Below are 21,197 nucleotides of genomic sequence, written 5' to 3' on the forward strand. Positions count from 1 at the left end.
AATTCACAAAAGATGACGGGAAGAGAAAGCAAAGCATACCACTACATAAAATCATCAGTTCACAAAAGAAGGCAGCAAGAGAGGAAGAAAAGGATGATAGAACTAAAAAAAAACAGCCAGAAAACAATTAATGACATTAGTTAAGTCTTTAGCCGTCAATAATTATTCTCCATGTAAATGGTTTAAATTCTCCAATCAAAAGGCATAGAGTGGCTGGATGGGTAAAACAAAACAAAACAAAACAAAACAAAACAAAACAAAAAAAACATGATCCAATTATATGCTGCCTATAAGACACTCATTTCCCCCTATTTTTTTTCCTCTATAGCCTTACTGATTTTCTGTATACTAGTTCTATGAATTATTAACAGAGGGATGTTAAAATCTTTTAACAATAATTGTGCATTGGTATAATGTTACATGAACATTTAAGATTATGTCTTCTTGATTAATTGACTCCTTTATTATGAAATGAACTTTTTTATTTATGGTAGTATTTTTTGCTGTCAAATATACTTTGTCAGATATTTATATGTTTTCCAGTTTTCTTTTGATTAAGGTTGGCATAGTATATCTTTTCCATCCTTTTACCTTTAACCTTTCATCTCTTTACATTTAAAGTTTCTTGTATATTTGCTATAGATAGATGAAACACAGATATGATAGATGAAGATAGATGATGATGATAGATAGACAGACAGACAGACAGGTGATAGAGGACCATACTGTAGGTTGTAGCTAGCAATCTCTGGCTCATAGATATATTGAACCAATAGTCACATACAATTTTTGTAAAGTTTTTCCAAGTGCTGTTCATAAGCCAAGTGTTTCATATCCTGGATTTTCAGAATGATGTTTTCAGGCCCAAAAGGAGAACTTGGCATTGAGTCTATTTGTTTCTAACCTTGTTAGATATAGTTCATCATTCCAGCCCTTCACATCTCATTCCTGATTATCTAATCAAACATACTGCCCAAAACACTCCAATTATTGACAACTGTCCATCATATATCAATATCTTTATTTAAATCATGATAAAACTGTTTACTAGGACAAAATCAAGGCATATTTTTGAGGTATACGAGTAGGAAACTCTTTTACTTTCCCTCTAAATTACTAGTTTCTGGGTTTTTTGCAAAAAATCTTTCATACTATCAAGTATAATATCATAAATCTAATATTCCAGTGTTTCATCTGTTCTTCACAGTTCTTTAATTATCATTAACAAAAGTACTCTGTCTCTTATTTGTATAATTTTCTCAGCATTGGAGGATAGAAATTAAGGGTTATAGGATTTGAAATCATTTAGTTCAGTGCAATTATAAAAAAGAAAAAGAAAAAAAGAAGAAGAAAAAGTTTAATTACCACTTAACTCATAAACAATTCTTCAGCATTTTCTATTGAATAGATTGTTAAAAAGAAATGAGGTTTAAAGCCTTACTTCTTATATGTTATTAAGATTGAGAAATGGAAAAACTTCCCAAACTTTGCAACACAATCAGTAGCAAAGTCTGGTCTGTAGCTCTAATTAAAACTCTGCATTATTAAAAGCAATTCAATTCTTATTTATTGAGTCAGAAAAGTGTTTCTATCTACTAGACTGTGACTTCTGTCTAGTTGTTAACTGCATCAAGTTGAGGATGAAAAATCTTTAATAGGTATGTAATAAGATGATCATGCCCATGAGTTTGTCATTTCTTTAAAAGTAAAAACTGTTTCAATCACTTTTCTGTGACCTCTTATAGACTATCCAAAGTGTTAGACACATGGTAGTTTGATTTTTGAATTGATTGTTTAAAAAATTACTGAAAATCACCTATTAGTGACAAGAATTCTATTAAAGGCTTAATTGGTGTGAAATGAAGCAGAAGACTATCCAATTTAATTCATGAGGACCTGAAATCATGCCACTCTATATTAACGAAAACACACAGAAAGATTAGAAAGATCATTTCACTATTTCTTTAACCAAAGCACTGAGCAAACCACATATCACAAGCACTTTTATTGTACTTTTGTATTTTTGTTGTGCATTGTCATTTTATAAAAAGACCCTCTTCATAGTAGCTAGCCTGGGTTTCAGTACTGCAATCTGGCAGGCACATAGAGGAGGAAAATGCTTTTTTATTATGTTATTTTGTTTCTGGCATAGACCTCAGGTTTTGATAGTCCTATCATATTTTAATCACCAGCAGTTGATTTCTACCAAAGCCTATATTATCACATGATGGGAAACATTTAAGTTAAAAAAAAATTTGATGGAAAATTCTCATAAATTATTCATCAAAAAGATAAGAACCTATTAAATACAATTAAGCTTTGAATTAATCTACAGAAGTTATTTTTAAACCATCTATCTTCATCACATTTCTGATAAAACTTGATGTAGAAGAGCTCTTAATTTGAATCTGGTAGTTTCCTTTGCATTCTTTGTAGAGACTCAATATATAGGGTAATGGTTAAGAGCATAAGTTTTAATAAAATATTTTCAATAAGATAAAGACAATCATACTGGCTCAAGGTTTTTTGTTTTTGTTATAATTTTTTTTAATGTTTATTTATTTTTGAGACAGAGAGAGACGGAGCATGAACAGGGGAGGGTCAGAGAGAGAGGGAGACACAGAATCCAAGGCAGGCTCCAGGCTCTGAGCTGTCAGCACAGAGCCTGATGCGGGGCTTGAACTCACGGATGGTGAGATCATTACCTGAGCCAAAATGGGATGCTTAACCGACTGAGCCACCCAGGTGCCCCTCAAGGTTTTTTAAGAGAGTGTTTTAAATAAAGCAAATACTCATTATGTGATAGCTATTATGATTATTATTACTATACATGAAAAATAAGTCTCTTCCCCATACACTTCTATGAAAATACTAAAGGGTGGTTGTCATACCCTGCAATGTGAAATGGTTTTATTTACTTAATAAATGGTTTATATTGTGCTTTCTTTTTATACCAACATGCTACTGCATACTTTTTTTTCCTGAATTTTGATAAATTAACCATTTTTCAATATAGTTTTATTCTTTGACCACAGAGACAAGAGAACTACCATTGAAAACCATTTTATTTATTTACTTACTTACTCATTTATTTACAGAGACAACACAAGCAGCGGAGAGGCAGAAGGAGAGAGAGAATCAAGTGGGCTCCACACCCAGCACTGAGCCTGACCTAGGGGTCAACATGGGGCTGGATCTCACGACAATAAGATCATGACCCTGAGATCATGACCTGAGCCAAAATCAAGATTCAGATGCTTAACTGACTGAGTGACTCAGGTGCCCTACATTGAAAGCCATTTATTTTTTTTTTTTGAAGTTTATTTTGAGAGAGAGAGAGAGAGAGAGAGAGAGAGAGTGAGTAAGGTAGGGCAGAGAGAGATGGAGAGACAGAATCCCAAGCAGGCTCCATGCTGCCTGCCCAGAGCCAGACACGGGGCTCAAACTCACAAACTGTGAGATCATGACCCAGCTGAAATCAAGAGTTGGATACTTAACTGACTGAGCCACCCAGGCGTCCATTTTAAATGTTGTGTGCAGGGGCACCTGGGTGGCCCAGTCGGATGAGCATCCAACTTCGGCTCAGGTCATGATCTCACAGTTCACAAATTCCAGCCCTGCCCTGGGCTCTGTGCTGACAGCTCAGAGCCTGGAGACTGCTTGTGATTCTGTCTCCCTCTCTCTTTTACCCCTCACCTGCTTGCACTCTGTCTCTCTCTCTCTCAAAAATAAATATTAAATTTTTTTTAAATATATACCTCATCCATTCAGTCATTTGATAACTATTTATTTAGTATTCACTATATGCCAAGCACTGTGTTAGGGACTGGATTTCTAGGAATGCTATGAAAGAAAGGCACACCTATGAAAAGGAAGAAAAGAATAATGTAAAGGGAAGCCAAATCTCAAGGGAGGATTTTACATTTTTCATTGGAGATTCAGAGACATATTAAAAGATTAGAATGAAGGAACTGAGGGTAGGGTTAGGGTAGTAGAGTAGTAACCAATGGAGCAAAGCCCAAGGGAAATGTGGAAGAAGCATAAAACAGCAAGACGTGGGTTTCCTTTTTAAGGAATTTTAATGTCATAAGGGAGATAACATATACAAAACTTTTAAAAATGTAAAGAAAATATTTTAGGAAAATCTAGGATCTATAGAATCCAGAGTTAGGATGATTAACAAAAATTAATTTTAGATGACTTTACATCATCTTCTAGCACAGTAACAATATTAGCCAGAATTCTAGAAGAAAGTGATAGTAACACTGCCTGACTTCAATCCACTGAGAATATGAAAATCCTCTGGGCGATACAAGGAAACTTCTCATTGCTTAGACTGAGCATCAGACTAAGAACTCTGAATCTCCAAGCCTTGTGACTCTTCAGGTAAAAGTGTTAAGTCTTTGTGAAGGTCTAAACTGCAACCAGAGTGAAAATCCTAGGTTAAGGCATTTAGACAAGTACAGGTTATTTAATCACTTTTAAAGTTAAATTTAGGGGCGCCTGGGTGGCTCAGTCGGTTAAGCATCCAACTTCGGCTCAGGTCATGATCTCACAGTCTGTGAGTTCAAGCCCCATGTCGGGCTCTGTGCTGGCAGCTCAGAGCCTAGAGCCTGCTTCAGATTCTGTGCCTCCCTCTCTCTTTGCCCCTCCCCTGCTCATGCTCTGTCTCTCTCTGTCTCAAAAATAAATAAAAACATTAAAAAATATATTTTAAAACAAAGTTAAATTTAATTCATATAAACATCCGGGCAAAGGGTGAAATGAGAAGTACTGATAAGAACACAATTAGAGTTTTTTAAATAAATTAGCTGTGATGTTTAAGGATCAAGATACAGTACAAGAAAGAAAAAATAATAATATTGATAGGACAGCTGCTTTGGAAAACAAAACAAAACAAAAAACAAAAAGAATCTCTGAAAGACCTGAGAAATCAATGTCTGCATTGAAAGCTATTAAGGATATACTAAGTCCACTGCTGTTCAGATCTAATGCACTTCCGATTTTAAATTGAAACTTGTTCTGTTCTATTATCCTAAAACCTTCAGGATATTCAAGGACCTTGTCAAGGACATTAACTTGGAAACAGAAACCCAAACCTTTAGTTGCTAAATGCTTGGTGAAATCTGGTATGCAAAATATCTTTCCCCATCTGTGATTGGGAGTTTATTCTTCAGGCAATGGGGGAAAATCTTGAATGCCCCGAGAAGGAAAGTGACATGATCAAAGCAGCTTTACAGGAAAGTTAATTACAACATTGATATATGGAATGAATGAAGGAAAGAAGTGGAAAGACTGGGCCAAAAAAGTCATTAAAATCTAGTTACAATAAGTTAGGAAATAAAGATCTGTGGTGGCGGATGTACTTGGGCAAACAGAGGATATTGATCTCGCTACGCTTGGATTTGAAAATCAGTAACAAGGGAGACCCTAGAGAAAATAAATGGTATTATTTTAATATAGCTTTAACAACCTCGAAAATTTTGTTTGGGAGTGTAAGGAAGGATAGACAACAGATTTTGGTTAGATTCTATATAAGTGTGCCAAGAAGATATCCGGATGGAAATATTCACAGGTCACTATGCTTGGATTCTAAGGATTAACTAGAGATTCTTTATTTGGGAGTCATCTAAACGGTTCTTAGTTAGGGTTAATTTGGTCCCCCAAATGATATTTAGCAATGTCTGGAAGGATGGTGCTATTGGAATCTGGTGGGTAGAGGTCAGTGATGCTGTTAAAATATCTGCAATGCACAGAACAACCTCCTACAACAAAGGATTATGTGGCCCAAATGTCAATAGTGCCAAGGTTAAGAACTCTGCTCATAAATGTCATAGTACATTAGGGATATCTTGTGCAATCAGTGCATATAGTATATTTATGTTTAATTTAAATTTAATTTATAGAAAATAAAAATAGTACCAAACATTTATCAGGTCTTACTCTATTTCACATTACATGGTTTGTCTTTTAAATGCTATAAGACGTATATCACCTTTATCCTCCTTCAACAGGTTAGGAAACAGATCCACTGAAAAGTTAAGATGCCTGCCAAAAGCCACATAGCTGGCAAATTTGGGGGCCCAGGTTGCAATCAAAAAGTCCATTTTCAGAACCATGATTCTAACCACTAAGCTGGAGCATACAGTGATTATAGGTGCAGTATCCTCAAACACCATGGCAGACAAGAGAGAATTACAGAGCAAAACATTACTCTCCCTTCATCCTTCTTACCAAACCAAACCACACCAAATCAAAAAAAGTAAAAGCACTCTCTCAAATATTAATAGCACTTCCTTTCTGCATCACCGAAGATTCCATTATCCCATTGAAACATTTCAGAGATTTTTATCCTGGAGGAGGTTTTCGATGGAGGAAAGAAACCTTGAGCTCTACCTGAAGTAGCGATTTTGACAATCTTAGCATTTTGACATATGGTGTATCCAGATGTATTATATGTAATTTGTGAGTAATAATAAAGTAAAAAATTTTCCTAATGTAATTTTCACCCTGTAAATTAGAACTGAGTAAAAATTAATACTATTATAATATATATCATATGTTCTTACTTTCCACTATGTTTTTTTTGAGTGCCAAAGAAAGATATACAATTAAAGCTAATGACATTGGGGCACTGGATGTTAACATATAAATGTCATTGTGATTCAGAACAGTAAAATGTATTTGTTGAAAATTACCAACTTAATATTTAGAATATAGTCAACCAAATAAGAATTTAATTTCTCAAATTAGACTTTTAAATCATCCTCTTTAAATATAAATTACACATTTATCAAACTAACATTTATCAAACTAGATATTTGGAGTTCTAGTATGATTTATTCTCCATTTGGTCAAGATGATAAAGGTGAAACACATTTCTTTGAAGTTTGGTAGTTTCCAAGTTTTTGAAACAATGGACTTATTCCTCAAATGACTATTAAGAAATAAAAATATCCATAATAAGGAAAGGTGGAAAAGAAGAAGGAGAGAGTTCTGCAGCCAGAATGGGGAAGCTGGGAAGGGAGGAAGTTGGGAGGCCACTTAGGACGACCTGGGGACAGGGGGTCCAAAGATCTAGATATTTAACAACATTAATCTACCCATCAGGCAGTATTTTAGGCAACTTTAGAGACTCCACAGAACACAGTGTGAGGCGTGCCTGGGTGGCTCAGTTAGTTACACATGCAACTCTTGGTTTTGGCTCAGGTCATAATCTCACAGATTGTGAGTTCAAGCCCGGCATTGGGCTCTGCACTGAGGGTGTGGAGCCTGCCTGGGATTGTGTCTCCCTCTCTCTCTGACCCTCCCCAGCTCAATCTATATTTCTCTCTCTCAAAATAAAAAAATAATAATAATAATAAAATAAAGAATATAGTTTGAAAGGGGTTATCCAATATATTTTAGGGTAATTTATAATAAAATTGTCATAACTATCTTAAAATCTTTTAACTATATTAAAGTTGCAGGTCTAACTGGTATATTAATTACATTCTGCTTTAAAATGTGATATTACATAATATGCATATACTTATCATTAAATGCTACATTTTATTTTATGTGTTAAACTTGCATTTTTTAATTTTCAAGTGGTGGACAGTATCCTGAGGCACTTAATTCCTATCTCTGCCTGTGGTTTATATTTATCTCTTGACCATTTCTGTCAGAACTGCAAATTTATTTTCTACCATAAAAAACTAAAGTAAATTACATTTAATAAGCTTTTAAATATAGTTCTCTGACACAACACTTAATTTAAGATCGATGATTTTACTCTTTTACACTGTGCTTTGGGAATATTTTTGAGCAATGATGAATTTCTTTTGATTGTTCTCTTATTTTCTGGTAAACAGTACTGTAATAAATTTTGATCCTGCCTTTGGTCTCGATATTTAGTAGCTCTGTATTTGTTTTCTTTGATAGCAACACGCATTAATATTTATAACCATTTTCCTTTGCAGCATCTCCCAGATGGCTCTGCGCCCAGTGCACATGTTGAATTTTATCTTTTACCATATCCCAGTGAAGTTCGTAGGAGGAAAACAAAATCTGTTCCAAAATGTACCGACCCCACTTATAATGAAATTGTAAGTATGATTCATCTCTTGTCCGGTCGCTTTGTATTTTTCTTACCATTTTTCAGCTTAACGACCAAATATGGAAAATGTGCAGTAATTGGAAGCATTATTCCATAAAGGGAAGACATTTCACAAAATAGCCACTGTGCGCTGATCACTGTTCTCGATGCTATGGGAACTGGAAAATACAGATTCTGCTTTCAAAGCATTTATGAACCAATTTTCAAATTTTGGCTATCCTCCAGCAAGAGCCCACGATGGCGTTTGTTTTGCCTAACATTATCCCTGACTTCATCTTATTTTCTCTAACCTTATTTTCCCTTACCTGGTTTTCTTTACCTAATAACTTTATCATAGTATATCCTGTGTATAACAATAAACTTCATAAAATCTCCTTTGAAAAAATGAAAAACAATAAACAAGTACAAACCACCAATAAAATTAATTTATATTATATATAGCTCTCTAATTCACGTGTATTTCACAATTTGAATATCCAAACCCTTAACTTCTTTCTGAGGCAAACCCCACATTTATTCTCCTGACTCCATCCCTTCTCATCTCCTCTGTACCTTGCTCGGATGTTAATTTGTTTGCCTTTCTTAAGGCTACTTCATCCACTGGTTAGGTCAGAAATTTTAAAAAAAACAAAACAAACTCCTGAACTCAGCCTTTCTAAAGAACCCACATTTTCTTTCCCTCCCTATTGCCTCCAAACTTTTGCAAAAGTAACTCACATTTCCTGCTCTCACTTCATCACTTCTTTTTCATTCTTTAATCCTTTGCAGTGTGGATTTTGAACTTAAAGATGCTGCTTTATTAAGAGTGACATCAGTAGACTCCTAATTGCTCAATGAGCCTAATGAACCCTTAGGTTCTACTCTCCTGAACATTTCTACAGCCACGCTGCCAACTGCACCCTCTTTTTGACACCCCCCTTTTGCTTGAGTCTTACCTCTTCTGAACTCCCTCCATCTTCTCTAACCACTCAATTTTGTTCTTTGCCATTCTTCCTCTGAAAAATATTCTTGTTTGCTGTTCCATGATCTACCCTCATTTCCTCTTGATAGATACAGTCTCAAAATTATCTTATATACCTAAAAATTTTCATTTAACACCTCTCTGTAAGTTGCATCTACATCTATTCCTCAAGCCTTGGCTTCTGCCTTAAATTTTTGACCTTCTGTACTCTGCCTGATTACTAAAGAGCTCCATTTGAATGTCTCCTAGGCACTTTTAAACCAGAGTTCCCTCCTCTGTTTCCCATCTAAAAAGATATCTTCTAATGACACTTCCCTCTCTCTCACTACTTTTCCAACTAATCCCCAAGTTTTGTCATTTTAAAAGTTTTTTATATGTACAGCCACCTGCCTCTTAAACCCATCACCTTCTGTCTGCCCCATCCCTGCTTCTTTGTTTGAGGTCCCTGTGACTTTGGCTACTATAGAATAGCCTCCTATCTGCCTCTTGTGTTTTTCAATCAAATCATTCACATTTCTACCTAAGGTGTCTTTCAAAAGCCAGTCATATTTATTTTTTCTACTATTTAAATTTCTTTTGAAAGTTCCTCATTGGGGGCGCCTGGGTGGCTTGGTCGGTTAAGCGTCCGACTTCGGCTCAGGTCATGATCTCACGGTCCATGAGTTCAAGCCCCGCGTCGGGCTCTGTGCTGACAGCTCAGAGCCTGGGGCCTGTTTCAGATTCTGTGTCTCCCTCTCTCTCTGCCCCTCCCCTGTTCATGCTCTGTCTCTCTCTGTCTCAAAAATAAAAATAAACGTTAAAAAAAAAAATTAAAAAAAAAAGTTCCTCATTGCCTCATGGATTATGTATCATCCCTATATACTTTTAAAAAGATTGTTTGGGGGTACCTCAGTTGGTTGGGCATCTGACTCTTGGTTCCCCTCAGGTCATGATCTTACAGTTTGTGGGTTCAATCCCCACCTCGAGCTCAGTACTGATGGTGCAGAGCCTGTTTGGTATTCTCTCTCTCCCACTCTCTCTCTCTCTCTCTGCCCCTCCTCTGCACACTCGTTCTCTCTCTCAATAAATAAACTAAAAAAAATTGTTTTGAGATCATTGTAAATTCACATGCAGTTGGAAGAAATAATACAGAGAGAATTCAAATAACCTTTTGCTACTCTCTCCCAATGGTAACATTTTGCATGACTAGAGTACAGTATCACAACCAGGAAACTGACATTGATTACAATTCACTGACCTTATTGAGATTTTGCCAGTTTTACATGTGTTCTTATGCATTTTGTTGTATTTAGTTCTATGCATTTTTATTTTCATTCCAATTGGTTCTATGCATTTTTATTACATGTATAAATTTGTGTGACCATCACCCCATCAAGGTCCAGAACAGTTCCATCACAAAGACCCTTGGTGCTACTCTATTATAGCCACAGACACATCCCTCACTCTAATGCCCACTCCCCCATCACTGTCTACTAGTAATCTCACCATCTTTATAATTTTGTTATTTCAAATGTTATATAAATGGAATCATGCAGTTTGTAACACTTTGAGACTAACATTTTTCTCTCACCATAATGCCCTAGCAATCTATCCAAGTAGCTGCATGTCTCAATAGTTTTCTTTTCACCACTGAGTAGTAGCCATGGTATGGAAGTATAACATTTTCCTTAACTGTTCACCCATTAAAGGACATCTGGGTTATTTTTGGCTTGGGCTATTGCAAACAAAGCTGTTGTGAACATTGACGGATAAGTTTCTGTGCAAACATAAGTTGTAACTTCTCATAGATAACCGCTCAAGATGTAATTACTGGAATATATGGTAATGGCATATTAGGTTTAAAAAAAAAAAAGAAAAAACTTGCCATACTCTTTTTCTATACCATTTTATACTCCTACCAGTAATGCATCCAGTTTTCTCTGCATCTATGCCAGCTATTTTTTAATTTTAGTCCTTTTGATAGGTATTGAGTGTGCCTCATTGTGGTTTTAATTTGCACTTACCTAATAACTAATGATGCTGAACTTCTTGTCATGTGCCTATTTACCATCCTCTTTAGTGATAGGTTTCTGCATGTCTTTGCTCATTTGCTAATTGAATAGTTTGTATTTTTGCTGCTGAGTTTTGAGAGTTCTTTATATATTATGGATAGTAGTCCTTTGTCAAATAAGTGGCTTGCAAATATTTTCTACCTGTCTTCCATGACTACTTTTCATCCTCTTCTCAGGGTCTTTCAAATTAAAAGTTTTAATTTTGATTTTGTACAAGTTATCAATTTTTCCTTTTTTGGCTGCATATGTGGTGGCAAATCTAAGAACTCTTCACCTAGCAGCACTAGTCCTAAATATTTTCTCTTCTAGTGTTCCTGTTTTCTAGTTTTACATTTTATATTTAAGCCCATTATTTATTGTGAGTTAATTTTTGAATGAAGTATGGGGTTTAGGTTGGAGTTCATTTTGTTATTGTTGTTGTTGTTTTAACCTATTAATGCCAATTACTCAAGCATCATTTATTGAAAAAGCAATCCACCAAATGTCTTTGTAACTTTGTCAAAAATAAGTCAGAGGGCTCCTGGGTGGCTCAGTCGGTTAAGCATTTGATTTCAGCTCAGGTCATGATTTCTCACAGTTCATGTGTTTGAGCCTCATGCTCAGCCAGTTAAGCATCCAACTTCAACTAAGATCATGACCTCATGGTTTGTGGGTTCAAGCCCTGTGTCGGGCTCCTCTGACAGTGCAGCACCTGCTTAGGATTCTCTTTCTCTCCTTCTCTCTCTGCCCCTTCCTGACTTGTGCTTTCTCTCTCTCTCAAAATTAATGAATAAACTTAAAAAAATAGGTCAGGAATATATGTGTGCTCATTACCTTTTATTTCTTCACACCTAATCCTATTGTCAGGTCACATAAGACAGCTTGTCATTCCCTGAACAATCCTTAGGACCTCTGTGATGGAGCTCATTCCCTTCACCCTTTCTGCTCTTCCCTGTCAACTTTGAAGCTTACCTCAAATGTGGATTCTGGGAACTACTCCCTCCTAGACTCTTATGCCACACTTGCCTCTTTTACTTAGTTCTACATGCTTTTTTTCTTCTAGTATATTGTAAATTTCTTGAGGGCAAAGGAAATACCTTTTTGTTTTTTGTTTTTTTTTTTAATATCTTTAAAATTTAGCTGTTTCTAAAAAGATTTATGGAATTTAATATTTGGGGTAGTTTTATAAGTGATGCTTTATATGGATGTGTAAAAATGCATATATGTTTATACATATAATTTAGTAAGGAAAGATCTTCTGAAATTTTATTATTTATCATGATATCAGCAGCTAGAGATATACTCTCCCAATAGTAGATCATTTGTTTCCATATGTTTTCAGTACAAGACCCCCTACATCAATATCAAGAAATTTCTCTAGACTTAATGCTATACTTCAGCATTTGTAAGCCAAGGAGGGACATAAGGACAAAAAGCCACTGACAATTCAGGAGTTTAAATTAACTTGTGTTTTATTTATTTCAAGCAATATTTTAAAGCAATATTTTTAAATAGCAAATACACATGCATGGAGATTATTTTATATTGCTTATTATTTCCATAAGTTTTCTGATGGCTTGCAATAATTCTGGGTCCTCCCACATTCGTGGCCCATTGATTAGAAATCACTGCAATGCTTTTTTCGTCAGCCAGTACTTGTAGCTTGGACACACTGTTTATAAATTCTAAACACTTTTAAAATTGTTTGGAAACTTTTAAAATTATTTCAACAATAGTCCATAGTCCATGCCTAGTACACTCTGATTTCTACATAACTCAAATAAGCAGAAATGTTAATTAATATGTGGATAAGTGACTATTTTAATAGTAATGATCATCATATAAACAAGTTTGGTGAGGAAGCTGGTTGAATTTAGAAAGTGATGAGAATAAAAAGAAGACAACATTTTAATTTTTCTCCTGTTTTGTTCTGTGTCTTGTATCAATACAAGAATAGTTATAAGAAATGCCAAAAAAAGTACACCGGTTTTAACTCTGGTTTTACTTTCTCTTGCCCTCTACTGTGCTGCTGTAGGCCTCATCTCTGTGCCAAACCCCTCAAATATTTCTGGGCACCCTCAGCAACAATTTACATGTTTTCTCGGAAGCCCAGAAAATTATCACATGGCATCCACCTCGTTTTTAACTTGTCCCCTGCTTTGCTTCCCAAATACTGCTACATCAACCACTCAGTATGGCTGGGATTTCTTAAACTGCCGAAGCCACGCAATGTTCTGGGAAGTGGGAGAGAATGACCTCACTCCCCTTTTTATATAAATCTCTTAAAGGAATACAAAGTGCATATTACATTGCATCACCAAGTCTTACAAAGGTTTTCATGAAAATAATTATTTACATTTTTATTCATAGTTCTCTCTTTCCCCCTAATACCCAGACTGAGAAAGGCTGGGTCAGGGACACTGCCAAGGGTCCCTTTTATATCCACCCTTTAGATACTAAACTTTCTTTGATACAGGGCCAAACTTGTCTATTTGACACTTCCCAGAGTGATTCCCAACAGACTTTGCCAGCAGTCTCCCTGAAAATCCCTATCATGTATAGATCCCTGTTGTAGACATGACTGGACTGGAGGTGGGTGGGGCTGGCAGTAAGCATGCTCACAAACTGCCCTTCAGCTTTTAAGACACAGAGCTGGGATCCTGGCGCTAATGCCCTGGCTCTTTTTCACTCTGTTACCTTTGGCATGTGGTTAAAAACCATCATTTTTTGCAATGATTCATTAGAAAAACAGATCGTATTTTAGGGCACAATTATATTGTTATAGCCAATGCATATTGTACATTGTATTCCTTTCTTAGGTACTATTCTGTTATAAAGTATAAAGGGGAAATTAGAACAGAACAGGAACATTCTACATGTTTCACAGATCTTAAAATATCTTGCGGAATGTGAATGATTATCTAGCATAGCAGTAAGTGTATGGTACACTCAGTAAGTCATAGCTATGGTTATCTGTAACATCCTCTCGTTTGATATTCATAACATGATGAAAACTAGATTTGTAAATGAAGACATTGAGACCTTGATGTCAAACATTTCGACCAGGGTCCAGCTACTAGTTTTCAAGTCCAAAACTGCCAGATTCCTAAACTCATACCGACCCCACTAAGTTATGCCGTTGGTCCCTTCCTCCCACACCCACAGAGTTTTCCTGTTCTCACTTATTTTGAACTCTCCTTTTCATTATCCTGCCTCCTTGCTCCCCTTACCACCAGTAGTAGACACATTTTGGTTTCCATGTTCTTGTTCTTCCACTGAAGTCACGCTAAACACACTTCAGAATTATTTACTATGCCCTCAGGGCAAATAACATATGGTGAGTGCTTGTATACAAGTTAACAGATATTAATTACCCTAAACAAGGTTTTTTTTCTGTTTGATGCGATAATTTAAAGCCTACAAATTCAGTATTTGTCAGAAGGCAATGAAGACCTGGCTCATGTCTATAAGTAAAAAGTATCATAAAGTTAAACGGAAAGAGCTGTGCATTTTGGTTCTGTTTATGTGAAGACAGAATATTCATATTAAATCATTTGGTGAAAAAGTCTCAAAGAATATAATCATCTGCATACTTCTCTAGCATTAACCACTAATTAGTCATTGCACGGTAAGAATAGAGTGCTTATTTTTTTCTTTACTTTTTAAGTTTTTATTTAAACTCCACTTAGTTAACATACAGAGTAATATTAGTTTCTGGTGTATAATATTCAACACTTCTATACATCACCCAGTGCTCATCACAACAAATAAGAGTGCTTTTTTTTTTTTAAACAATGTTATGGATACAGTAAAGCAATTAAAATAGATCTATATTATCTCTGATGTATAATGATTGCATGTTTATAAAACTTGAGTTACTTTTAAGAAAATAACTTTTGCCTAATGAAGCACAAGGTGGGGGGGGGGGAAGTAAGGTAATGTAACCTCTAGAGTTCAAATGTTTGTATTTTAACCAGAAAGGCAATTAATTCTTAAAGTCATTTTTTGAGAATTTCAACTTGCCAAATACCAGGGAGGCTCATTTCTGTCTGGAACTGTTTTCTCCAGTTAACTAATGCAAAATAGCAAGAAACAGCTGTTCCTTTTTGTGTATTTGACGGATCTTTCTCAGCTATAATTTATTAGTGTTCAATAGGTACCAGGCTTTGTTGTAAGGCTTACATTCATTATCTCACTTATTCTCCCCACAGTGCTAAAAGGCAAATATTATTATCACCATTATTATTATGCAAGTGAAAAAACATATAGGTGACCATAAATGCATACAAATTATTATGTCATAGAAATTTGTATCTTTAGAGCTTATTTATATGATTCACAGAGTTCTTAAGCCAGACTTTTGCAAAGCCCTAATAATTAGGTTTATTCCATTTTTCTATTTCACATACAGTCACACTTTAAGGGCCCCTTCATCTATTTTCTCTGTAAAATAAATGAGTTTATCTGCTGAAAGTATTGTGGAGAAGAAAATGGAAGATAGTTTAAACAGTTCAAAATAGCCACTGTGGAGAAAAAGAAAAGGAGCTTATTCTATAGTCCTGGAAAGATAAGAGTTCAGGAGGAGATGTGGCTCACAGAGTCTATGCTGGGCATCCCATTGCTGGTAATGAAGAATAATTAATGTAATAGCGTTTTGAGATTTTTAAGGCAGCGCTTAAACTCCTTTACTATCTCAGGGGAACTCAATAAGTGAAATGGAATAATCTGAATCAGCAGTCCTAAGAAACTGAAAAGATAATATTCTGTTTGGAATGAGAATAGGATTCTAGAAGAGGAGGTAGCCAGGAGCTGTCACATGAAGCAGGGTAGACTGGATTAACCTGTTATATCACATCTCATGTCCCTTGATTAAATTGTTTATTTGATAAGGAAATCATTGTTCAGAACAGCTAAAAGATGGCTCTTGAATGGAACTTCATCAATAACTTCATGGGTTCATAAATGGTAGACAAATGCAATGTGATGGACCAGAAACCATATCCATATACACTGAGGAGACCTCCCAACTGACTGAAAGGGTTTCCCCCGCTTCTTTTTTGTACATATAGAGAACACTTTATTTCTATCTTGTAGCTTGGCTATAAAAAGCAAGCAAGTTTGTAGTAGCATATGAAACTCCTTTTCTAAATGTGTTCTGAGGAGTTTCCCTGGCAACCATGTTGGGTTTATACACAGGTCTCCCCTCCCTTTATGATGGGTAACTAATTTCTCGATAGTACTACACTTCTGAAGTTTCTTTACTACTGTAGGCACCCAGTGGTAATGCCCATGATTTACTTCCTGGAAATTATAACACACAGTTGAACAGATCCCTTTTTAGAAACTAGTTATATGACTAGCAAGTGAAAAAGAGCAAGACACAAAACTGTACATACAGCATAATTACAGCTCAGTTCTTAAAAAGTAATTATATATAGAAAAAATAAACATCAAAATATTAACTGTAATTATCTCCCAATGGTGGAAATATAGATTTTCCTTTTTTTGTTTCATCCATATTTTATTTAATAAGCATGTGTTTTCATAATTAAAAATTAAACAATTTTAAATAAATTAAAGTTAGCATAGAATTAATTCTTCCCATGTAGAAGGAAATATTGTTGTACTGCACTAAATTAACACAAGGAAATCATGGAGATTGGCCTGCTCTCCTCATTAGTCTTCAACAAAGAAAGATAATGTTCAAGGTCCCATGTGGCACAATAAATTCAAGGACAGTTAAAAGGTGATGTATTTAAATTTCCTCCTAGAGAATAATTTACAGTCATACTAAATTTGGGATGGACAATTATTAATGGAATCAGAATAAATTCTAAACTTCTTAGAGAAATATTCTGTCATTAAACTCCATTATGTTAAGAGAACCTTTAGCTTTCCAGAATTACAGTTAGAAATGAAAGATCCTACATTAACATATCTGTTGCAAGCTAAATGATATTAATGGCTAAATATTTTTATTAAAAGCAATATTTTTTAAAAAGTGCATTTAAGCATATCTGATTTATATTTTCATTATTCCCTTTTCAGGTGGTGTATGATGAAGTCACAGAGCTCCAAGGACATGTTTTAATGCTTATTGTGAAAAGCAAAAGCATATTTGTGGGAGCAATTAACATCCAACTTTATACTGTCCCACTCAATGAAGAAAAATGGTATCCACTAGGAAACTGTATAATTTGACCATTTCTATCAATGAATGCATTATTCAGTAACTACCTATATCTTTTTCCACTTCTGGGCCTCTTTGTCACTAGAGCAGGACATTTTTGTTGTCAAAGGTAGCATAGTGTATCAAGGACACCCAAAACAAAGACATCAGAATTAGTCTGTTAGAGTTATATATTCTCTACTTGTGTTTCATTGTTTTCTTAGAATCTTTTCTCCTTAACAAAGTGCCAATTTATTGTGTAAAATAAAAGAACACCTAATTTTAATATATCTTTTAAATCAAACACATGCTCACATTTTTTAATTGTGTGCCTACTGTTAAAAGCAACACTCTGACTGTAGTTTCCAAGAAATACGGCCATAAATCTCATCAATTAATTTAAGATCTAAGTATATCTGTAACAGATTTTTAACTTTGAAGTAAATATACATACCTGCATACTGACTTATAATCCTATTTATCGAGGGAATTAGTAAGCTCCAGCAGAATGATTTATTATTTTCTATCAGAAAAACAAAGGACAAATGCCTGAAATTCTTAAATCCAATTTTTGGAAGAAACTTCTTTGCAGTTTCTTGCCTTTTTCTATGCCAATCAATTAATCATCATTGGATTTCACCCAACCAGAGGCATGATCACATTTTTAAATTTCATTATCCCTTAACTCCACGATGTCAAACTCTGAAACTCTCCCCTCTGATCAAAACCTCTTCTCTTTGCACATCAAGAATTTCTCTAACTTCTGAAGCTACTTGTGTACTCATCATGACTTGAGTAGACAATCCTACGGATTTCTACCTACAAAGTAGGTACAACTCAAAGCACTATGCTACATTCTTTAAGAGAACAAAATAGGAGTTTGGGTTTTTTTTATCCCTGCCATTTAAATTACTTAAAAAAGTTAAATTCTTGCTTTTTTTTCAATGCTTCACTGTGAATGAATAAAAAAGTAATTTAAGCTCTTAGATATGGTCATCTACATAACCATGTAAACACATAAAGGACTGTAAAATTTATTCATTGAAAACATTTGAGTGCCAGCCTATAGCAGGCAGAAAGTCAATGCAGATGACCGCACTGAAAGGAAAAGTGACTCTGACACAACAGCAGGGCATAAGCAACACATGTAGGATACTCTCCTGAAGTGCCAGGTTCTGGTGAACAGGGACTGCACTGCAGGGAACTCCAGGATTTCTTCAATGTAAAGTCACTTTCAAGAGCAGAAAACATAGTTGACCTTCTTAACACAGAGAAACAGACAGAAAGGAGGGAAAATGAGAAGACAAAGAAATTTATCCCAAATGAAAGAATAGGACTAGGCTATAGCCAGAGATCTAAGCAAAATAGCTATAAGTAACATGCCTGATAGAGAATTTAAAGCAATTATAATGAGGATACTTACTGGACTTGAGAAAAAAGTGGAAGACATGAGTGAGACCCTTAACACAGAGATAAGAAATAACATAGTAGAGATAAAGTGCTCAATAAACAAAATGAAACATGCTTGATGGAATGAACAGGACCTAGTGACCTAGAAGATAGAATAATGGAAAGTAATCAAGCTAAACAAAAGACAGAAAAGATTATGCAAATAAGAATAGGCTTAGGGAACTCAGTGACACCACCAATGTAAAAACATTCAAATTATAGAAATCCCAGAAGAAGACAAAGAGAGGGGAGCAGAAATTTATTTGAATAAATGATAGCTGAAAACTTTCTTAATCTAGGGAAGGAAACAGATATCCATATCCAGGAGGCACAGAGAACTCTCAGAATCAACAAAAGCAGACCCACATCAAGACACATTTGTAATTAAAGTGGCAAAAAATAGTGATAAACAAAATTTTTAAAGCAACAAGACAAAGGAAGACAGTAACTTATAAGGGAAAATCCAAAAAGCTAGCAGGAGATTTTTTCAAAAGAAACTTTGTAAACTAGAAAGGAGTGGCATGATATATTCAAAGAGCTGAAGGGGAAAAATCTGCAGCCAAAAATATTTTCTCCAACAAGGTTACTATTCAGAATAGAAGAAGAGATAGTTTCCTAGACAAACAAAAGCTAAAGAAGCTCGTGACCACTAAACCAGCCCTACAAGGAATATTAAAGGAGACTCTGAGTAGGAGACCAACAGTGACAGTATCAAGGTAGGAAACACAAAAGCAGTAAAAATGAATATTTCTGTAAAAATTCAGTCATGAAACTCACAAAACAAAAGGATATAAAATATAACAACATATGCCTAAAGCATGGGGAGAAAAGGAGTAAAGAATGGGTTCAAACTTAAACAACCATCTACTTAATATAGACAGCTATGTGCAAAAGAGGCTATATACAAACCTAATGGCAACCATATATCAAAAACTACTAATAAATGTGCAAGAATAAACAGAAATAAATCCAAATATAAAATTAAAGAAAATAAGCAAACCATGAAAGAGAGGAAGACAAGAAAAGATCAGAGAAAATCTTCAGAAACAACCATAAAACAAATAATAAAATGACAAAACTATATCTATCAATAATTACTTTGAATGTAAATGAACTAAACACTCCAATAAAAAGACAGTGTGACAAAATGGATAAAAAAAAAAAACAAGACCCACCTATATGTTGCCTATAAGAAATTCATTTTAGATATAAAGACACCTGCAGATTGAAAGTGAGGGGATGGATATACATCTATCATGCAAATGGAGATCAAAATAAAGCCAGAGTAGCAATACTTATATCAGACAAAATAGACTTTAAAACAAAGACTGTAACAAGAGACAAAGAAGGACAGTGTATAATGATAAAGGGGACAATTTAACAAGAAGATATAATAATTGTAAATATATGTGAAACCAATTGAGGAGCATCCAAATATATAAAATAATTAATAACAAACATAAAGGAACTAATACATAATAATAGAATAATAGGAGAGGACTTTAACACCTAACATCAACAGACAGATCATCTAAATAGAAATACAACAAGGAAACAATGGCTTTGAATGACACACTGGAATATATGGATTTAACAGATATTTAATGCAGAACATTCCATCCTCAAACAGCAGAACATACATTCAAGTGCACGTGTAATAGTCTCCAAAATAGATCACATAAAAATATAAAATAAGCTTCAACAAATTCAAGAACATTGAAATCATACCATGCATCTTTTCTGACAACAATGCTATGAAACTAGAAGTCAGCTACACGAAAAAAATCTGAAAAACCACAAATATGTGGAGATTAAATACTACTAAACAATAAATGGGTCAACCAGGAAATTTAAAAAAGAAATAAAAAACTATATGGAAACAAATGAAAATGAAAACACAATGATCAAAAACCTTTGGGACGCAGCAAAAGTGGTACTAAGAGAAGTTTATAGCAATGCAGGCCTACCTCAAGAAGCAAAAAAAATCTCAAATAAACAACCTAACCTTACACCTAAAAGAACTACAAAAATAACAACAAACAAAACCTAAAATCAGAAGAAAAAAATAATAAAGATTAGAGCAGAAATAAAGGATTTAGAAGCAAAAAAAAAAAAAAATAGGTCAATGAAAGCAGCTGCTGCTTCTTTGAAAAAAAATCAATAAAATTGATAAACTTATGAAAGCTGAGAAAGGACTCAAATAAATGAAATCACAAATGAGAGAGAAGTAACTACCAACACCACAGAAATACAAACAACTATAAGAGAATATTATGAAAAACATTATGCCAACAAATTTGTCAACCTAGAAGAAATGAATAAATTCCTAGAAACATATACACTACCCAAATTGAAACAGGAAGAAATAGAAAATTTGAACAGATTGATAACCAGCAAAGTAATTGAACCAGTAATCAAAAAAACTCCCAATAAACAAAAGTTCAGGATTAGATGGCTTCAAGGGGAATTCTACCAAATGTTTAAAGAAGA

At 34.6% G+C, this 21,197-nt stretch overlaps 1 protein-coding gene across 1 annotated transcript in view; it reads left to right on the forward strand.

Moving 5' to 3' along the window:
* PIK3C2G (phosphatidylinositol-4-phosphate 3-kinase catalytic subunit type 2 gamma) overlaps positions 1 to 19,023 on the forward strand; it is a 348,760-nt gene extending 329,737 nt beyond the window's left edge. Inside the window, exons 32-33 of the mRNA XM_049625158.1 lie at positions 7,962 to 8,087; positions 17,138 to 19,023. Of these exons, the coding sequence (XP_049481115.1) occupies positions 7,962 to 8,087; positions 17,138 to 17,290 (279 nt within the window). The 3' untranslated portion in view covers positions 17,291 to 19,023. The remainder of the gene's footprint in view (positions 1 to 7,961; positions 8,088 to 17,137) is intronic.
* Positions 19,024 to 21,197: the final 2,174 nt, after the last annotated feature.

Source organism: Panthera uncia, chromosome B4, assembly GCF_023721935.1.
Source record: "Panthera uncia isolate 11264 chromosome B4, Puncia_PCG_1.0, whole genome shotgun sequence".
Classification (NCBI taxonomy): Eukaryota; Metazoa; Chordata; class Mammalia; order Carnivora; family Felidae; genus Panthera; species Panthera uncia.